Source organism: Sorex araneus, chromosome 10 (assembly GCF_027595985.1).
Source record: "Sorex araneus isolate mSorAra2 chromosome 10, mSorAra2.pri, whole genome shotgun sequence".
Classification (NCBI taxonomy): Eukaryota; Metazoa; Chordata; class Mammalia; order Eulipotyphla; family Soricidae; genus Sorex; species Sorex araneus.
The window spans coordinates 14,397,076-14,414,426 of NC_073311.1; the positions used below are offsets into that span (position 1 = coordinate 14,397,076).

General features: G+C 42.9%; 1 protein-coding gene and 1 pseudogene across 3 annotated transcripts in view; one reads left to right on the plus strand and one right to left on the minus strand.

Moving 5' to 3' along the window:
• TMEM19 (transmembrane protein 19) overlaps positions 1-10,053 on the plus strand; it is a 40,597-nt gene extending 30,544 nt beyond the window's left edge. For all 3 annotated transcript variants that reach the window (XM_055118017.1, XM_004602675.2, XM_055118015.1), the window contains exon 7: positions 1,135-10,053. In XM_055118017.1, the coding sequence (XP_054973992.1) occupies positions 1,135-1,298 (164 nt within the window). In that variant the 3' untranslated portion in view covers positions 1,299-10,053. The remainder of the gene's footprint in view (positions 1-1,134) is intronic.
• A 5,559-nt stretch (positions 10,054-15,612) lies between these two features.
• LOC129399201 (U6 spliceosomal RNA) lies at positions 15,613-15,725 on the minus strand (annotated as a pseudogene).
• Between the last annotated feature and the right edge of the window lie 1,626 nt (positions 15,726-17,351).

Genomic DNA, 17,351 nt, shown 5'->3' on the forward strand with positions numbered 1-17,351 from the left:
CACAGAGGCGGAGTGAGGTGGGGGTGGATAGGATGGGGAGTGGGAGAGATACTGGGTTCATAAGTGGTGGAGAATGGACACTGGTGGAGGGATGGGCTCTCGAAGATTGCATGAGAGAAAAACAAGCACCAAAATGTGTGAATCTGTAACTGTACCCTCACTGTGACTCACTAATTAAAAAATAAATAAATTATTTAAAAAAATAATTAAGTGTTTATTATAGCTTAGGTAATATGGGTATAGTCTTAACGTGTGGTTTTGGTGTACAAAGTGACTGCACCTTCATGACTCCGAAGGTGCCCAAGACCCTCTGTCCTTAGGTTACTTATAGTTCACTTCTTCCTATCCCCAGTGCTTGAAAATCTTAGTTTTATAATCTGGAGCCAGGGTTTGTCATTGTTTAATACCGTCTATTCCTTTGTTTTGTTTCTCCCTGTAGCACAAATGAGTGAGATGATTCTGTATTTATCCTTTTCCCTCTATCTTACCTTGCTTAATAGGGTACCCTTCAGTTCTATCAAAGTTGCAGCAACTTTGTAACTGTAGTATTGTAACTGTGTAGTTTTCAATGTGTACAAGTAACTCAGCTCTAAATCATTGTATCCATTGTTGGACATTTGTATTGTTTCCATATCCTGACTATCTTCTTAGAGTTGCAGTGAAGGAATGTTAACATGTAACCTTTTTGAGTTGTTTCTGTCACTTTTTTTTTTTAATCAAAGAGCCTAGTTTTTGTTCAAAACTGAGTTGAACTGAGGAAACTTCTGATCATATTGAGTGAGGTCCCGTGCCAGGAGCTAACTGCCAGCCCCAAACCAGGAGTAGTCCCCGCCAAAGGAGAGAACACGGTACTACAGCATACTGAGGGCCATGTATTCAAGAGGCCTCTTAGAATCAAGAGACCACAATGGTTTATGCTTCACCATCTCTCTCACTATGTGGATAATACATTAAAGTCATTTATTGTTTCTTTAGAAGGTGCAGAGTGGTGGGAGGGCTGGCGTGGAAGGGCTTCAAAAGTTAATTTTATAGGTAGTTGTGAATCTTTCAGAGATGATCCTCTTTGGAGGAGAAAATCTAATTGTTTTCAGTTTGTTCAGATTTCCCATCTCACTCTCTTCTTTTCCACTCCAGGTTTGGATGAAAGCACGGGCATGGTGGTCAACATCCCGACCCAGGAGGTGAAACACATCTCTGGGAAACCCATTCTCGACAACAATGCAGTGAACCTGTTTTCCTCTGTTCTTATTGCGCTCCTGCTCCCAACAGCTGCTTGGGGCTTCTGGCCCAGGGAGTGAACTGTATTTCCTTTCCAGCAGCCCTGCTAAATTTACCGTTCTTTGTTCCATCCCAAGAAGAATGATAATGACTAAGAGGAAAGGCCAGCTCCTGTCACCTTCCATTGTGATGGAATTCCACAATTTTCCTGCCATCAGTTCCTTGGAAATAATCTTTCTTGGACGTGTAAGAGTACTGATCAACTTATTTGCTCTGCTAAATGTGACTTCTTAAGCAATGAAGCTGTATAATTTTTCTTTCTTTTGGTATATATTGAACTGAGAGTTCCAACATGATAGATATAAATGTTATTGAAGTTAGTTGTAGAGGCAAATGTGAGAAAAATTTGTAAATGGTTCTTGCCAAGGAAATAGACAAAGTAGTAGAGCACCTGGCTCGCCTGTTCATGGCCCTGAGTTCCACCCATGCAGCCCTTTCCCCACCAAGAAAAGCGAAAGAGAAATGGTTCTCAGTTCGTGGAGAGAAATACTTTTGTGTCTGTCACCCAAATGTTATGTCCGTTTTAAGTGATTTAAATTGGTGTGTTTGAAATCTTCCTTGTTGTGTCCTGGATTTTTCCATGACTTTGCATTTGCTGGTGTCAAAAGTGTGCAGTCTGGTGCCTCCTGAACTATGAGGACTATTCCACATTTGTTCTTCCTTCCTCAGGGCTAGTGATTAAAAAAAGTAAATGTGTTTTTTGCATATGGCCATTAGAAAAGCATAAAAAAGTTATTTCTATGTGAAAACAAAAGATTTCTTTTGTATTTAAAAATTCTGCACCTTTCTGTACATTTTAGTTGATCTTCAAACATAAACTATCTCTGATTTAATGTTTTTAAAATCTTTTCTGGTTTTCTTTGGAATTTGAAAGAACTTTGTTAACAGGAACTTTGTTTACTTTTAATATCCCAAATAGTTAAAAATTCACTGGAAAATTATTGTAGTTTTTAATTTATTATTCTAGAATTCACTGAAAGGTGCTCCACTTTACATTATAAAATATAATTATTGTATTTACATTATAATCTAAACTAATGTGAATTCTCCTTTTTCAGTTTTGTTCTTCACCATGCTTTCCTGTGTGCTAAAAGAGTTTGATGTGGTGTGAACTGTTTTGCAGAAGGAATTTTAAATATTTCTCAAGTGAATTCCCTGCCCTTTAGGCATCCTTGGAGAAATTGGGGTGAGGGGTGGGAGGTGGAGAAATTGAATTATTAGGCCTGAGGGATAAAGAGGTTTGAGATTTCATCAGGGATAACGCTTGGGATTCTTAGAATCTGAGATTTCATCAGAGTGAGGAATTAAAGAATTCAAATGCTGTACAACTGTCTTGATTTAGAGAGGAAAAGGCGTGAAACAGTTCATAAGACAAGTGACAAGCAGCTCTATAGGTCTGTTATTTCTTTACACCTTGAAATACCTCAGAATCACCTCCACATCTTTTAAAAAAAAATTGTATCTATGCTTTATCCACAAAGATTCTCACTTACCTGGTTTCACGTGGGGAGTTTTAAAAAACACTGTCGCCAACATTCCTGAGAGATAGCGCAGTGAGTAGGGTGCTTGCTTGCATCTGGGTTTGATCCTCGCATGCCATATGGTTCCGGAGTGCAGAGACCGGAGTTACCTCTGAGCACCATTGGGTACATGCCCATAGCAAAAAAAAAATAACAAAAATAAAGTAAAATATTCTACTTAAACTCCAAAGAATTTAGGGTGGCGCCCCTCTTCAATCACACTAATATGTCTGTGGCAAAATTTAAATAGTTTAATCGCAGCTGACCTGGGTTTGAATTCTCCGTCCCTCTCAGAGAGCCTGGCAAGCTACCAAGAGTATCCTGCCCGTATGGCAGAGTCTGACTGACAACTACCTGTGACGTATTCGATATGCCAAAAACAGTAACAACAAGTCTCACAATGGAGATGTTACTGGTGCCCGCTCGAGCAAATTGGTGAACAGCAGGATGACTGAGACTGTACAAAGAGCTTCATGTCAGGTCACTGTCACTGTCATCCCGTTGCTCATTGATTTGCTCGAGTGGGCACCAGTAACGTCTCCATTTTGAGACTTGTTACTGTTTTTGGCATATCGAATACATCACGGGTAGCTTGCCCAACTCTGCTGTGTGGGTGAGATACTCAGTAATGTCAGGTCAGGTGACATTTTTATCACCCAATTTAGAAACCTGTTTTCAAGCTTTGTTGAGTATAAAAAAAGATGACATATTGTGACTTTTAAAAAAATCTCATGTAGGGGGCCGGGGGGATAGAACAGAAGGGAAGGCACTTGCATGCAGCCGACAGTGGTTCCATCTCCAGCACTTCATATAATCCCTGAGCTTCACCAGGAGTGATCCCTGAGCACAGAGCCAAGAGTACGTCTCAAGCCCACTGGGTATATCCCCCAAACAAAAAGGAGATTCATGTGATTTGATAGTAATGTTACCATCAACAGCCACACCTGCTGGCTCTCTGGGGCTACTCCCCGACTCTGGAGGGCCTCATTATTCCAGGCTGCACAGTCAGCCACCTGAGCTCTTTCTCTGGCCAAGTCCACAAGATCGAATCTGCACATGTGATCCCTCTGGAAGTGCCATGTGTCAGGGTTGTCCTTCACAACAAGCAGTACCCAGCCTCACCCCAGCCAAGTGTGTGTGAGCACAGCAAGTGGCAAGGGTGTCGCTCTCAGGGAGCCCCTCTGCTCAAAAGAAATGGGAGCACTGTGACTAGGAGTGTGACTGCAGGAAGACATAGGTGTGGGTACTGAGCATCATCTGGTGAGCACTAGAGCCTGATTGTGTGGGTCAATATCACAACTTAGTGAGTAGGAACCCTCACCAGTACTCAGCTAAATGTGTGAGCACTGCAAGCAGTTGTGTGTATGTGTGTGTGTGTGTGTGTGTGATCCCCGCTCATTACAACAGGAAGGGGGAGGGGAATTAAAAAAACCAAAACTTCACCGAAAGGGCTCATTGTAATGGTATAATATGTGTGGTCTCCCGAGGCATGCTGAAGATGTTGATACCATCTCTTACTGTGCCACACGGTAGAGAAGAGCAAGGTACATATGTCTCCTGTAAACTCCAGAAGGAGACCTGCAGGCTTGGAGGAGTAGGGTTGAAAGTTGCATCAAACTGGGGCCGGAGCAATAGTCCAGCGGGAAGGGTGTTTGCCTTGCACGTGGTCGACCTTGGGTTTGATCCCTGGCATCCCATCTGGTCCCTTGAGCACTGCCAGGAGTGATTCCTGAGTGCAGAGCCAAGAGTAACCCCTGAACATCACAGGGTGTGACCTGAAAAGCCAAAAAGAAAAAAAAATGGCATCAAATAAAGAATAGTTCACTGGAACAGGTCTTTCTATTCTTTGTGTCTATTCTTTGTTGTTGATGTTGATGTTGATGTTGATGTTGTTGTTGGGGGGGTTAAGGAGGGGGAAAGTTGATACCTGGTGATGCTCAGGGCTTTCTCCTATCTCTGTACTCAGGAATTACTCCAGGTGGTGTTCTACGGACTGTATGGCATGCTGGGATATCTAACCCAGGTTGGCGGTGTGCAATGCAAATGCCCTACCTGCTGTACTGTCTCTCCAGCCCTAGGTCTTTGTATTCTTAACCTTTCTCATGAAGCTTATTTAGCCTTAGCTAAAGTGCTCACATCCCTATCTCATTTCTAGCTGCTGTATATAAAGTAGTACTCTGGCTCAGAAATAAGCTGTCACATTTCTATTATTGGGCAAAGGCCTAGCACGGGGAAAATCCTGTGAGGTTAGGTACTGTAAACTTTATCCCCTATATTCAGTAGAAAGAGTGCTGCCTATGAGGCACAGTGCACATACTGTTCTGATATTTTATTTATTTTTAAAATTTTTTTATTAGTGAATCACCATGAGGTACAGTTACAAACTTATGAACTTTCATGTTTGCATTTCAGTCATAGAGTGATCGTTTACATCCCTCCACCAATGCCCATTCTCCTCCACCAGTGATCCCAGTATCCCTCCCATCACCCTCACCCCAACTCCCACCACCCCACCCTGCCTCTGTGGTAGGACATTCCCTTTTGTTCTCTCTCCTTTTGTGTGTTGTAGTTTGCAATAGAGGTATTGAGTGGCCATCATGTTTGATCTATAGTCTACTTTTGGCATGCATCTTTCAACCCAAATGGGTCCTCCCAACATCCTCTACATGGTGTTCCCTTCTTAGAAAGACCTCACTCATCTGTGGAATATAAAGTAACAGAATGGGAGACTAACACCCAAGAGTAGTAGAGATAAGAACTAGGAGGTCTGCCCCACAGCTTGGAAACTAGCCCCACAGGCTGGGGGAAATGGTAGCTGTTCTGATATTTTAGCAACTGTTCCTAACGCCTTCACAAAGGACAAAAACCCACTAGAGAGATAGTACAGTGGTTGGGGTGATTGCTTTGTATGTGATCAAGGAAGGGAGAGGGAGAGAGAAAGAATGAAAGAAAGAAAAAGGGAAAGAAAAAAAAGGAAAGAGAGGAAAGGGGAAAAAAGAGATGAGAAAGATAGTACAGGAGGTCAGGCCCATAATTGACCCAGGTTTGATCCCCTGCACCCCGCACAGTCCTTTGAGCATCGTAGCACAGCAGGTAGGACGTTTGCCTTGCACATGGCCAACCTGGGTTCAAACCCCCCATATGGTCCCCTGAGCACTGCCAGGAGTAATTCCTGAGTGCAAAGCCAGGAGTAATTTCTGAGCATCGCTGGGTGTGACCCAAAAAGAAAAAAAAAAAAAGAGTGATGGAGAGCTTGCTCGGGATGGGAGATGCATGCTGAAAGTAGACTGTAGACCATACATGATGGCCACTTAATACCTGTATTGCAAACCATAACACCCCAAAGGAGAGAGAGAGTAAAAGGAATGCACCAGCCGCAGAGGTGGGGGTGGGGGAAATGGCGTGCAGGTGGGGAGAGGAATACTGGGAACACTGGTGGTGAATGGACACTGGTGGAGGTACTGAATCATTGATAACTGAAACATAAGCACGAAAGTTTGTAAGTCTGAAACTGTACCTCACAGTTATACATTAAAAAAAAATGTGATCCTTGAGTGCAGAGCCAGAAGTTGTCCTAGTTGAGCCATGTGTTATTGTTTTGTTTACTGAGTTTAGTTGTCTTCTCTGTTACTTTCCCCTTTTTTTCAGTGTGCTCTTCTTTTCTTTCTTTTCTTTCTTTCTTTCTTTCTTTCTTTCTTTCTTTCTTTCTTTCTTTCTTTCTTTCTTTCTTTTGAAGGGGAGATGTTTGGGTTACATCTGGCTCTATGCTCAAGGGTCACTCCTGGTGATGCTGGGGGGCACCAGATGACGTGCCAGAGATTGAACCGGGAGCAGCTGCTTGCAAGGCAAACTCCTTAACTTTTCTGTTTTGTTTGGGGCCATCCTCGTGTTCAGGAGAGGCTCTAGATCCCATCTGGGGTGCTGGGAACTGAACATGGGTCAGCCTCATGCAAAGCCAGCACCTTACACAGTTTACTATCTCTCCAGCCCCAAACTCCTTAACTTGCATATTTATTTCATCTTTCATCTGAATGGTAGTGTGATTTTGTTTTGTTTGGGGGCCACACCTAGTGATGCTCAAGGCTTACCCTGGCTCTGTTCTCAGGGATCACTCCTCATCCTCACACATGCAAGTCAAGGGTCCTACCCTCTGTAATTCCACTTCAGCCCATGTAGTGATTTTTATTTTCACATGCTTGGCTCACACTGCGTTTACAGATTAACCCCTTTTATTCTTAATACTATGATGAAGGCATTTTCTCTTTACATTAAAAAAATTTTTTGAGGGGCTGGCATGATAGCACAGCGGGTAGGGCGTTTGCCTTGCACGTGGCCAACCCGGGTTTGATTCCCAGCATCCCATATGGTCCCCCAAGTACTGCCAGGAGTAATTCCTGAGTGCAGAGCCAGGAGTAACCCCTGGGCAATGCTGGGTGTGACACCCCCAAATTTTTTTGAGTAGATTTTGAATAGCTTGGTCCTATTCCAATTTAGAGAGCACTACACTTCAGCTTAATTAATGTTATAATTTGTATGAGAGGTTTACTTTTTCCAAAACGTGTGAATAGGGGCACAGCCGGTAAGACATTTGCCTTGCACATGGCCAACCCGAGTTCGAATCCCAGCATCCCATATGGTTCCCTGAGCACTGCCAAGAGTAATTCCTGAGTGCAGAGCCAGGAGTAACACCTGTGTATCACTAGGTGTGACCCAAAAAGAAAAAAAATAGTGTCAATAAAATAACATTGTGATGACTCGTATGTAACTCAGTGGTAGAGCACATGCTTAAATCTATCATTCCCAGGTTTGATCCTGATCCTAGCACAAAAATGACAGAAAAATAGCAAGCAGCACTATGATAATAGTTTTGTGGAATCCTGTGATTGCTTTGTGGAATTATTGAGTCAAAGGCCACAAAGAGCATTGCCTGATCGCTCTGTGGAAAGATATTAACTGCTGTAGCTTTAACATAGTATATGTGTGACTGCTGGTCCATTGCAAAGCCAGTGGCACTGTCCTTGGTTCCTTAATATTTTATTTTTAAAGTAGTATCTGATTATTTTAGGGGGGAAAAGTCATTCAGAAGGACCACCACACACAGTGCTTGAAAGGAGAAAAGGTACAAGAAAAATGCCTGCCATGGAGGCAGACTGGGGGCAAGAGGGGAACTGGGAGCATTGGCGGAGGGAAGTGGACACCGGTGAAGGGATGGATACTTGAACACTGTTTTCCTGAAATTCATTCGTGAACCACTTTGTGACTGTGTATCTCACAGTGATTCGATTAAAAAAATGAAAGGACGACCTCATAGTCTATGTGTGGGTGCCAGGGATTGACCCAGGGTCTCACACATGCAAGGTGTGAGCTCACCACAGAGCAACGCTCTCAGCTCCAAAAGTTCTCTCTCTCTTTTTTTTTTTCAGGGGAAACACTCCCAGCAGTGCTCAGGACCATATGGTATATCAAGATTTGAACCTGAGTCGAAAACCCAGGGCCTCACTGTGTGATATTTCTGTGATATGTTACTTTTCCACTTTTCAGTTCCTTTAATTTACAAGCCCACTTGAAAGAGAGCTTTGCAGGTAGTTGTGAGCTATTATAAAGAAATATACATGTGTACTATCTTAGCAGTACTCAGCTTAAAAGGACATGTTAGAGCAACCTAAAATAATCTATTTGAAATACCTCTTTGTATTACCCAATTCCTAGTGTAGGACTGGTTGCAAAAATTATCAGGCAAGTTTTACAATTTTAATGTTTTGACTTTCCCCTTCATCTTAGTTATAACTTTGTGGCTTTCTCTAAATTCATATAACTTTCTATAACAATATTACAATAGTACTTGTAGCTTTCTACAACTTAATATAACTCTCTATAACTTAATATTATAATAGTACTGGTTTCTTCAGTATTTCCCTGTTGGATTTTGTGAAACAAAAGCTTTAGGCCAAAGTGGAAGAAAGGTCACATATTTCAAGCATAAACATATGGGGTTCCAAAAGATTTCTATCTCTGTATTTGAACTTGACTATTTTTTTTCATTTTTTTTCTTTTTGAGTCACATCCAGCTATGCACAGGGGTCACTCCTGGCTCTGCACTCAGGAATTACTCCTGGCAGTGCTCAGGGGACCATATGGGATGCTGGGATTTGAACCTGGGTTGGCTGCATACAAGGCAAATGCCCTACCCGCTGTGCTATCACTCCAGCCCCTTGACTATTTTTTAAAATCTTTTTATTTTATAAAGTATTTCACAACATTTTATTACATTTAATATTCAAACACCAATCCCACCACTATTATACCTTCCACCACCATATTTCAGATGTTTCCATCCCAAACCCCAACCCCCTGCCCCAAAGCAGAACCAAAATAATATATTTTGTATTGTTTGTTATGAAAAACTACTGAAAATGCTACCAAAAAAGTATCCTTAGAGGAAAGAATGTGGAGGTTGTTGTATTTCACCCAGGGGCTATTAAGCCCTTATATAAGAGATCACTTACATGTTGTTAAAGGTTGAGCCTTGTGTGCTTTATATGTGTGTGTGTGTGATGTATGTATGTATATACATATATATGTAAAATATATATATTTCCCTCTAAGATTGGTTGCCTCCTGCTTTGAACCCTATCAAATGTAGTACGGTACTCTTGGAATATGAGTAGGGTATGTGGATTGAAGTATTGTGCAGTCCAGAAATAGATTCACTCTTGGGTGATGCTCGGCCTGAACATATGGAGAGTGGCCATGGGCATGGTGGCAACTGGGTTATGGAGGCTTTCAGCTGCCAGGGTTGGGTCTTTTGGGGCAGGGAGGGGTCTCACCCATCCCCCCTTTGGGGCGCCCCGAGTAAAACAGCAGGTGCGGGGTCTGGTGGCATGGTTATGGCAAGCAGTCATGCTATGCTCCCTCTGGGAGAGATGGACAGACATGCGATCTGGTTGGTGGCCGGTGATGAGATTATCTGGCGCCAGCCAGAGGCAGTTTATGGGTGTGACTGCTGAGTCAGGGGGGTGTGGGCAGAGGATATCCATTTTTTTCATCCTGTTGAACCCAGTGTTCTCAGAAACTTAACTATTCTTGTGCCTATTTCACGTTTAGCAATGAAATTTTACTTAGGCAGCCAATATGCATTCTGGTGTAATTCATGACTCTCGTGCACAACAGCTGACATTGATACTAGTATTATTATTCAGTTCTATGTGCTAGAACTCCTTTTGTTGTTGAAGATGTGAATAAAATGTTGAATTCAGTTTGGTGTCATTTTTTCAGTTTTATTTTATTTTGTAAATAAAATAGTTTTACACAGCCTCTCAGCAAAACGCCTAGTGACCTGGAGAGATAGTACCGCAAGGAGAGTGCACACATGCTGCTGGCCCAGATTCTGTCCTAGCACCCGATATGGTTCCTGAGTCCCACCACGAATGGTCCCAGAGCACAGAGCCAGGAGTAATCCCTGAGCACCTCTCCATGTCTTCTCTGCCTAGGGAACTGTGACAGAGCTCAGTGGGCTAGAGTGTATGTTTTACACATGGAGCCATGGGCCCCTGAGCACTGTCAGGACAATGTCTGAGCAACTAAGCTGGGAGAAGCCTCCTAGCAGCATCGGAAGTGACCCTGAAACTGAACAATAAAACCAAACCAGAAAAATGTGACTGGGATGATTTTCTCACTGTCCACTTTCCTCTACCAGATGTTTATGTGGAGCTTATCTCATAATGAAGCCTTCAAAGGATATGAACGTGCTTATAGTTAGAACTGTAAAGGAAGAAAAGACAAACTTGCAAAGAAAGCAATCGGATGCTTTTTCACAAAAGTTTGGTTTCATCATTTAACCTTTTACTTGGAAATAGTCAAACACATACCAAGTAAATAATTACATAAGGACATGGGTAATTCAGATTCAACAATGACTGATGTTCTGACATTGCTATTTATTCTATACTACCAACATCCATGATCTCCACTTGATTATCATCATCATTATCATTATAAATTTGATTTTGTGGTCATATGCAGTGGTTCTTGGGGGCTATTCCTGGCTCTATGCTCAGGAGTTGCTCCCTACAGTGCTCAAGATACCATGTGGTGCCAAGGATTGAACCCAGACCTCCCACAACCAGTTGAACTATTTCTCCAGTCCCTTACTAAATTATTTTATTTTTATGGTTCTATTTTTGTAGGTAAGTTAGCCTACATTCCAATACTATAAATATTTACAAATATTGTAAATTGTACAGCTTTGGTGGGGCAAGGGAAATGAATTCAAAGGGCAAGAGAATGTGCTTTGTAGGTGGGAGGGTCAAATTAGGTCTCTGGCACCACCCAGAAAAACTCCCAAGCACTTCAGGTGTGCCCCCCATAAACCAAAACCAAATCCAAAACCAATGAAATGAAATCGCACAACTCTCACAAATTGATATGACACCTCTCTCAAGATGAGAATATTTCTGGGGCCAGAGCAATAGTACAGCAGAGAGGATGTTTCCCTTGCTTGTGGCTGGCCCAGGTTCTATCCCAACACTCAATCTGGTCCCCTGAGCCCGACCAAAAGTTTCCCTAAGCACAGAGCCTGGAGTAAGCCTTGAGCAGCTCAGAGCATGCCCCATAACCCAAAAAAAATTTTTCCTGTCTGATTCATAGACCAGTTTTACCTGTTCTAGCACATCACTTAAACAGACAATATGTTCCTTTTTTTTTTTTTTTTGCTTTTTTGGGGTCACACCTGGCAATGCACAGGGATTACTCCTGGCTCTGCACTCAGGAATTACTCCTGGTGGTGCTCAGGAAACCATATGGGATGCTGGGAACCGAACCTGGATCGGCTGTATGCAGGGCAAATGCCCTACCTGCTGTGCTATTGTTCCAGCCCCTGTTCCATTTTTTTATGACTGTTTGTTTGGGGCTCATATCTGGCTCAGGACTTGGATTTACTTCTAATTCTGTGTTCAGGGTCCCAGCTGGCAATGTTCCAGAGACTATATATTGTGCCAGGGTTGACCACCACAAGACAAATGCTTAATTTCATTCTATCTCTGTAGCCTCCTACTCAAAGATTAGCTTTACCTGTCTTAGCATGCTATGCAAATGAAAGTATACAATGTATTCTCTTATTATATTTTTTCTAAAATTTCTATCTGGAGCAACCCCCAAATCAAACTAGGAGTAATCCCTGAGCACTGCAATGTATAGCCCCCAAACAAATTATTATATTATAATTTAATCTATAGGGGCTGGAGCGGTAGCACAGTGGTTGGGCGTTTGCCTTTCACGAGGCCGACCCGAGTTTGATTCCTCCTCCCCTCTCGGAGAGCCCGGCAAGCTACCGAGAGTATCAAGCCCTTGCGGCAGAGCCTGGCAAGCTACCCGTGCATATTGGATATGCCAAAAACAGTAACAATAAGTCTCTCAATGAGAGACATTACTGGTGCCCGCTCGAACAAATTGATGAGCAATGGGATGACAGTGACAGTGAATTTAGTCTATATGGTTGCATTAAAAGTAATTTTAAAAAAGTGTTTGGGTCACACTCAGCGATGCTCAAAGGAATCACTCAGGAATCACTCAGGTGGTGCTCAGGGGATTATATGAGATGCTGGGGGTTGAACCCGGGTCTGCTGCATGCAAGGCAAGTGCCTACTTGCTATACTATCACTCCAGTCCCTAAGAGTAATTTCTTACTGCATCATGTTGTAAATGACCTGATTTAGACCTCTAACATTTTTAATAGTTCTGAATCGTGTTACCAAAAGAAAGAATATCGAGGAAATAATGGTTTATATATTTTGAGGCTAGAAAGGCCATTATAGTTTTCACCTCGCTTCTCTTGGCTCATATATTCTGGATAAAGCCAACTACCATTTTTCATGAAAACATTTCAGCAACCAGTGGAGAGGTCCTCAAGGGGGAGAAAAATGGGGTTATTTGCCAACAACCAGCATGTTGTAGCTGGTTGTAGCTCCTGCAACCCTTGTTACGCCATTATCCTGGACAAATTCTGTAATGCAACCATCAGGACTCCAAGACTGAGCCACCAAATTAAGCTACTCCTGAATTCCTGACCCACTGAACAAAGTTCATGAGAGATACTCACTTTATTTCATATAATATCTTTCACTGGCTGGTGTTAGGGTATTGCTTGCCTCAGAGGGGGTCAGAATATTAGTCCCTGCTATTTCTCCTTCCCAGCCCTCGCACACACACTTTTTTGTTTGTCTGTTTGTTTTTGTTTTGGGGCCAGATCCAGCCGTGCTCAGGGCTTACTTTTTGACTCTGAGGTCAGGTCTCACGGGGATATATGTGGTGCCAACAATTGAACCGCCGTCAGTTACTTGCAAGGCAAACTCCTTAAACCCTGTATTATCCCTCCAGCCCTCCTTTAACTTTAAACTGAAAAAAAAATCTTTCCCCTTTTCGTGGGGGCTCAGGGAGATCTTCTTCCAAGCAGTGGTCAAGGAACCCAATGACACAACGTTGCTCCAACCCAACAGTGCCAGAAACCACCAACACCATCCCAGTGCTGCTTAGGGAGATCTCCGAAATTAGTAGGACCCATACGAAAACCACCTCACCAGCAAACCCAGTACTCTCTGCATTAAAAGGTTGTTCATTATTAATTTAATTTTTGTGAAAAAAAATACTTAGGTGGGGTACCCCTGGTTCTGAGCTCACAGTCACGACTGGTTATGCTCAGGATCCACTCCTGGTGGTGCTCAGGGAACCATATGCAGTGCCAGGAACTGAACCACAGTGGACTGCATGCAAGGCAGGGGCATTATCCCCTGTTCTAGCTCTCTGGGCCTAATTTTAATTTCCTTGGTAAATAGCCTTGTTATAGAGGATGCCACCTGGGTCTGGTGGATTGCATCGACTTGTGTACAGACTTTGGTGATACCACTCTCACAATTGAGAGCTCTTCATTGTACAGCTTAAACAGGTCACTTCCACCTCAAGGATGGCAACCTGGATTGCAACTACTGCTAGCCTCTACTCTCTTTCTTGGCCCTCCCTGTTTTGCCATCTCTATGGTCTGTGCTGAGGTCTTACTGCACTGTCTGCTCACACTGCCTGTCTGGTCTGAGGTCCGCTGCTTCTGTCTGCTGGTGCTCACTGCCCAGTTGCTCTTTTTTTTGCCCTTAGGCGTGTGAGAGGGAGCGTGACCTACCCAATATCCTGCACTAAGATCCTACTTATCCCCCGCCTTAGGCGTTTCTGTTATCTGACTGGATAGATTCCAAGCAAGTGTGATTTTAAATGACCAATGTGGTCGTCTACACTGGCCCCTTGCTCTACTTCCCTCACGTCATATGAGAAGTTATTTTCACTCCTTATGTGATTTTTCATAAATTGTGTCTTTCAAAGACTCAGTTCATTCCAAGTCATAAAATTAATAGGAAGAAGATTGTTTATATTTTTAAATCATCCTTTTCATGTCCATGAGATTAGCAGTGATGGAATCTCTTTTTCTTTTGGATCTCAGCAAACTGTATCTTTTTTTCTCTTTTTCTTTCTGTCTTTTATTTTTGGTGCTGGGGGTCAAATCCAGAGCCTCATACAATCAAGAACCATTGAGCTATAGCCTCCGCCTGTCATTTTATTTATTTATTTATTTATCTATCTATTTATTTATTTATTTTAACCTAGCACTGTAGCAAAGTCATCCCGTTGTTCATCGATTTGCTCGAGCGGACATCAGTAATGTCTCTATTGTGAGACTTGTTACTGTTTTCGGCATATCGAATGCACCACGGGTAGCTTGCCAGGCTCTGCTGTGTGGGCGGTATACTCTCAGTAGCTTGCCGGGCTTTCCGAGTCGGATGGAGGAATTGAACCCCGGTCGGCTGCATGCAAGGTAAATGCCCTACCTGCTGTGCTATCGCTCCAGCCCTATTTTAATCTACGGGATTTTTTTTCCTCTTTACTTTTTTCAAAGGATGAACTTTGGCTTTTAAATTCCTTCCATTGTCCATTTTTCTGTTTTATGTCTTTTATGTCTGACTTGCTGCTTCTTGGTGTTCTGTTGTTGTTGTTGTTGTTGTTAATTGAATCTCTCTGATATATACAATTACAAAGTTTTTGTGCCCTTCTGCTCCATCCCCACATCCCCACCCTACAGCCTGCCTCTGTGGTAGATACGTCTCCCTCTCTCTCTCCCTCTCTCTCCCTCTCTCTCTCTCTCCCTCTCTCTCTCTCTCTCTCTCTCTCTCTCTTAATTTACTTTTAGGCACTTTGGTTTGCAATACTTTTACTGAAGATTTATCACGCACATCACTTTACCACCTTTTAGCATTCAGTTCTTATCCCAAGTGATCATTTCCAACTATCACTGTGGTCCCTTCTCTGTCCAACCTGCACTCCCCCTCCCCCTTTCTGGCGAGTTCCCTACCATGGACCAGTCCTCCTGTCCCTTGTTTCTGTTGTCTTTGGGTATTATTCTCCCACTCTGTTTCTTTTTATATCTCTCAGATCATCAGATGAGTGCAATCATTCTATGTTTATCTCTCTCACTCTGACTCATTTCACTTAGCATGATACACTTCATGTCCATCCATGTCCAAGAAAATTTCACGACTTCATTTTTTCTAGCCTCTATGTAGTGCTCCATTGTGTACCCATACTATAGTTTCTTTTTTTTCGGGGGGGAGTCACACCTGGAGATGCACAGGAATTACTCCTGGCTCTGCACTCAGGAATTACTCCTGGCAGTGCTCAGGGGAGCATGTGGGATGCTGGGAATTAAACCCAGGTCAGCCGCGTGCAAGACAAACACCCTACCCACTGTGCTATTGCTCCAGCCCTGCCATAGATTCTTACAGCTATGGAATGCTTCATAAATTTGCATGTCCTCGTTGCACAGGGGGAATGCTAAACTTCTCTGAATCATACTTCTCTAAATCTTAGTATATGTGCTGCCAAAGCAAGCACTAATGCTATCTTGATTTTCTTGTGATGCTGAGAACTGAATCCAGGGCCCCAAACATGCAAAGCCTGTGTGCTACTACTGAGTTCTATTTTGCTTTTAGGATTACATTTCTTCTGCTTTAACTTGCTTTTGATTTAGTTTTTTTCTTTTTCTAGTTTTCCTAAATTAGATGATTAGATAATCAATTTATCTTCTTCCTTCCTTCCTTTCTTCTTTTTCCTTTCCTTCTGTTAGCAGGTAGGTAGTTGTAGGAAAGATTTTGGCAATGATTTTTTTTTGGAAGTAATGAAACTAAGCTGTCATTTAAAGAAGTTGCCTGTCACTCATCCTAAGGAAGCCCAAAGGCACAAAGGCACAACCCCTTTGGGTATAGTGAAGCAGGACTGATCAGACTAACTGGGAATATCCAAAGAAGAGTGAGCCCCCTCAAGGTTAAACTTCATGAGAAACAAAAGCCTGTAATAATAAAAGAAAGATCATCACAACTCAAGGCTTGAGACAGGAAAGTGATCAAGAGTTGTCACACTTGGTTTTTCTAGTTCTAACTTATTTTTGTGGTATCTATTCATGTCCACAGTCCAGCATAGCCAAGGTCAGGGACCACCACATGTATTCAAACCCCTTCACCCACTCATTCTGAGCCTGGGGAGATCCAGAGGCAAAATGACACTTTACAGATGTGATGGTTCCTCTGTGTAACTTTATAGTTAAACACTCCTTGAAGCAAGTCCCCTACTCCTGGCCTCTCTGCTTTTGTACCAGGATTGACTTCTCAGATATCCCCTGAGGGAGAAGCCTGGAAAGGAGGAAAAGGAGAAAAAGTGTGTAATGCCTATGTCCCAGGAAATATTGGCATTCAAGGATGTGGCCATAGAGAAGGGGTCATCACGACCATAATAGTTGGAAACGATCATTCTGGACAAGAACTGGGTGCTGAAAGAGGCCAAAAGAATATATGTGACAACTTGTTGGTACCTGTACTGCCAACCATAATGCCCCAAAGGAAAAAAAGAGAGAGTGTGGGCTGGCTGGTTAGAGGGAGAGGCAGGCTGCTGGGGCGGGGACTGCATTGGTGAGTGCATCAGTGGGAGGTAAACATTGGTAGTGGGAAATGTACACGGGTGAGAGGGTGGGTGTTTGAACATTGTATGCCAGAAACACAATCATGAACAATTTTGTGACTGTGTATCTCATGGTGATTCAATTAAAAAAAAAAGATCTAACCACAGAGTTCTTCTCAGAAGGAGAGAATAGATGTGCTCAGCACCCCACTCCATCCCCACAACCCCCCCCAAAAAAAAGAAAAGAGAAAGAAAATAATGCCCAGAACTGTCTGTTTCTAATAAGGCCGCCCCATCACAAAAACTATTTTATCAGTCTAACTGGGGTTTTGCCAAAGCTTCACACACCCGAGGGACAGAAGACACTCCTCTCTAGCCTTGTCGAGACTGCCACTGTCGCTGTCACTGTCATCCCGTTGCTCATCGATTTGTTCAAGCGGGCACCAGTAACGTCTCTCACTGTGAGACTTACTGTTACTGTTTTGGCATATCCAATATGCCACAGGTAGCTTGCCAGGCTCTGCCGTGCGTGCTGTGCCACAAGGAAAAGGAAATTCGCAGCTCAAA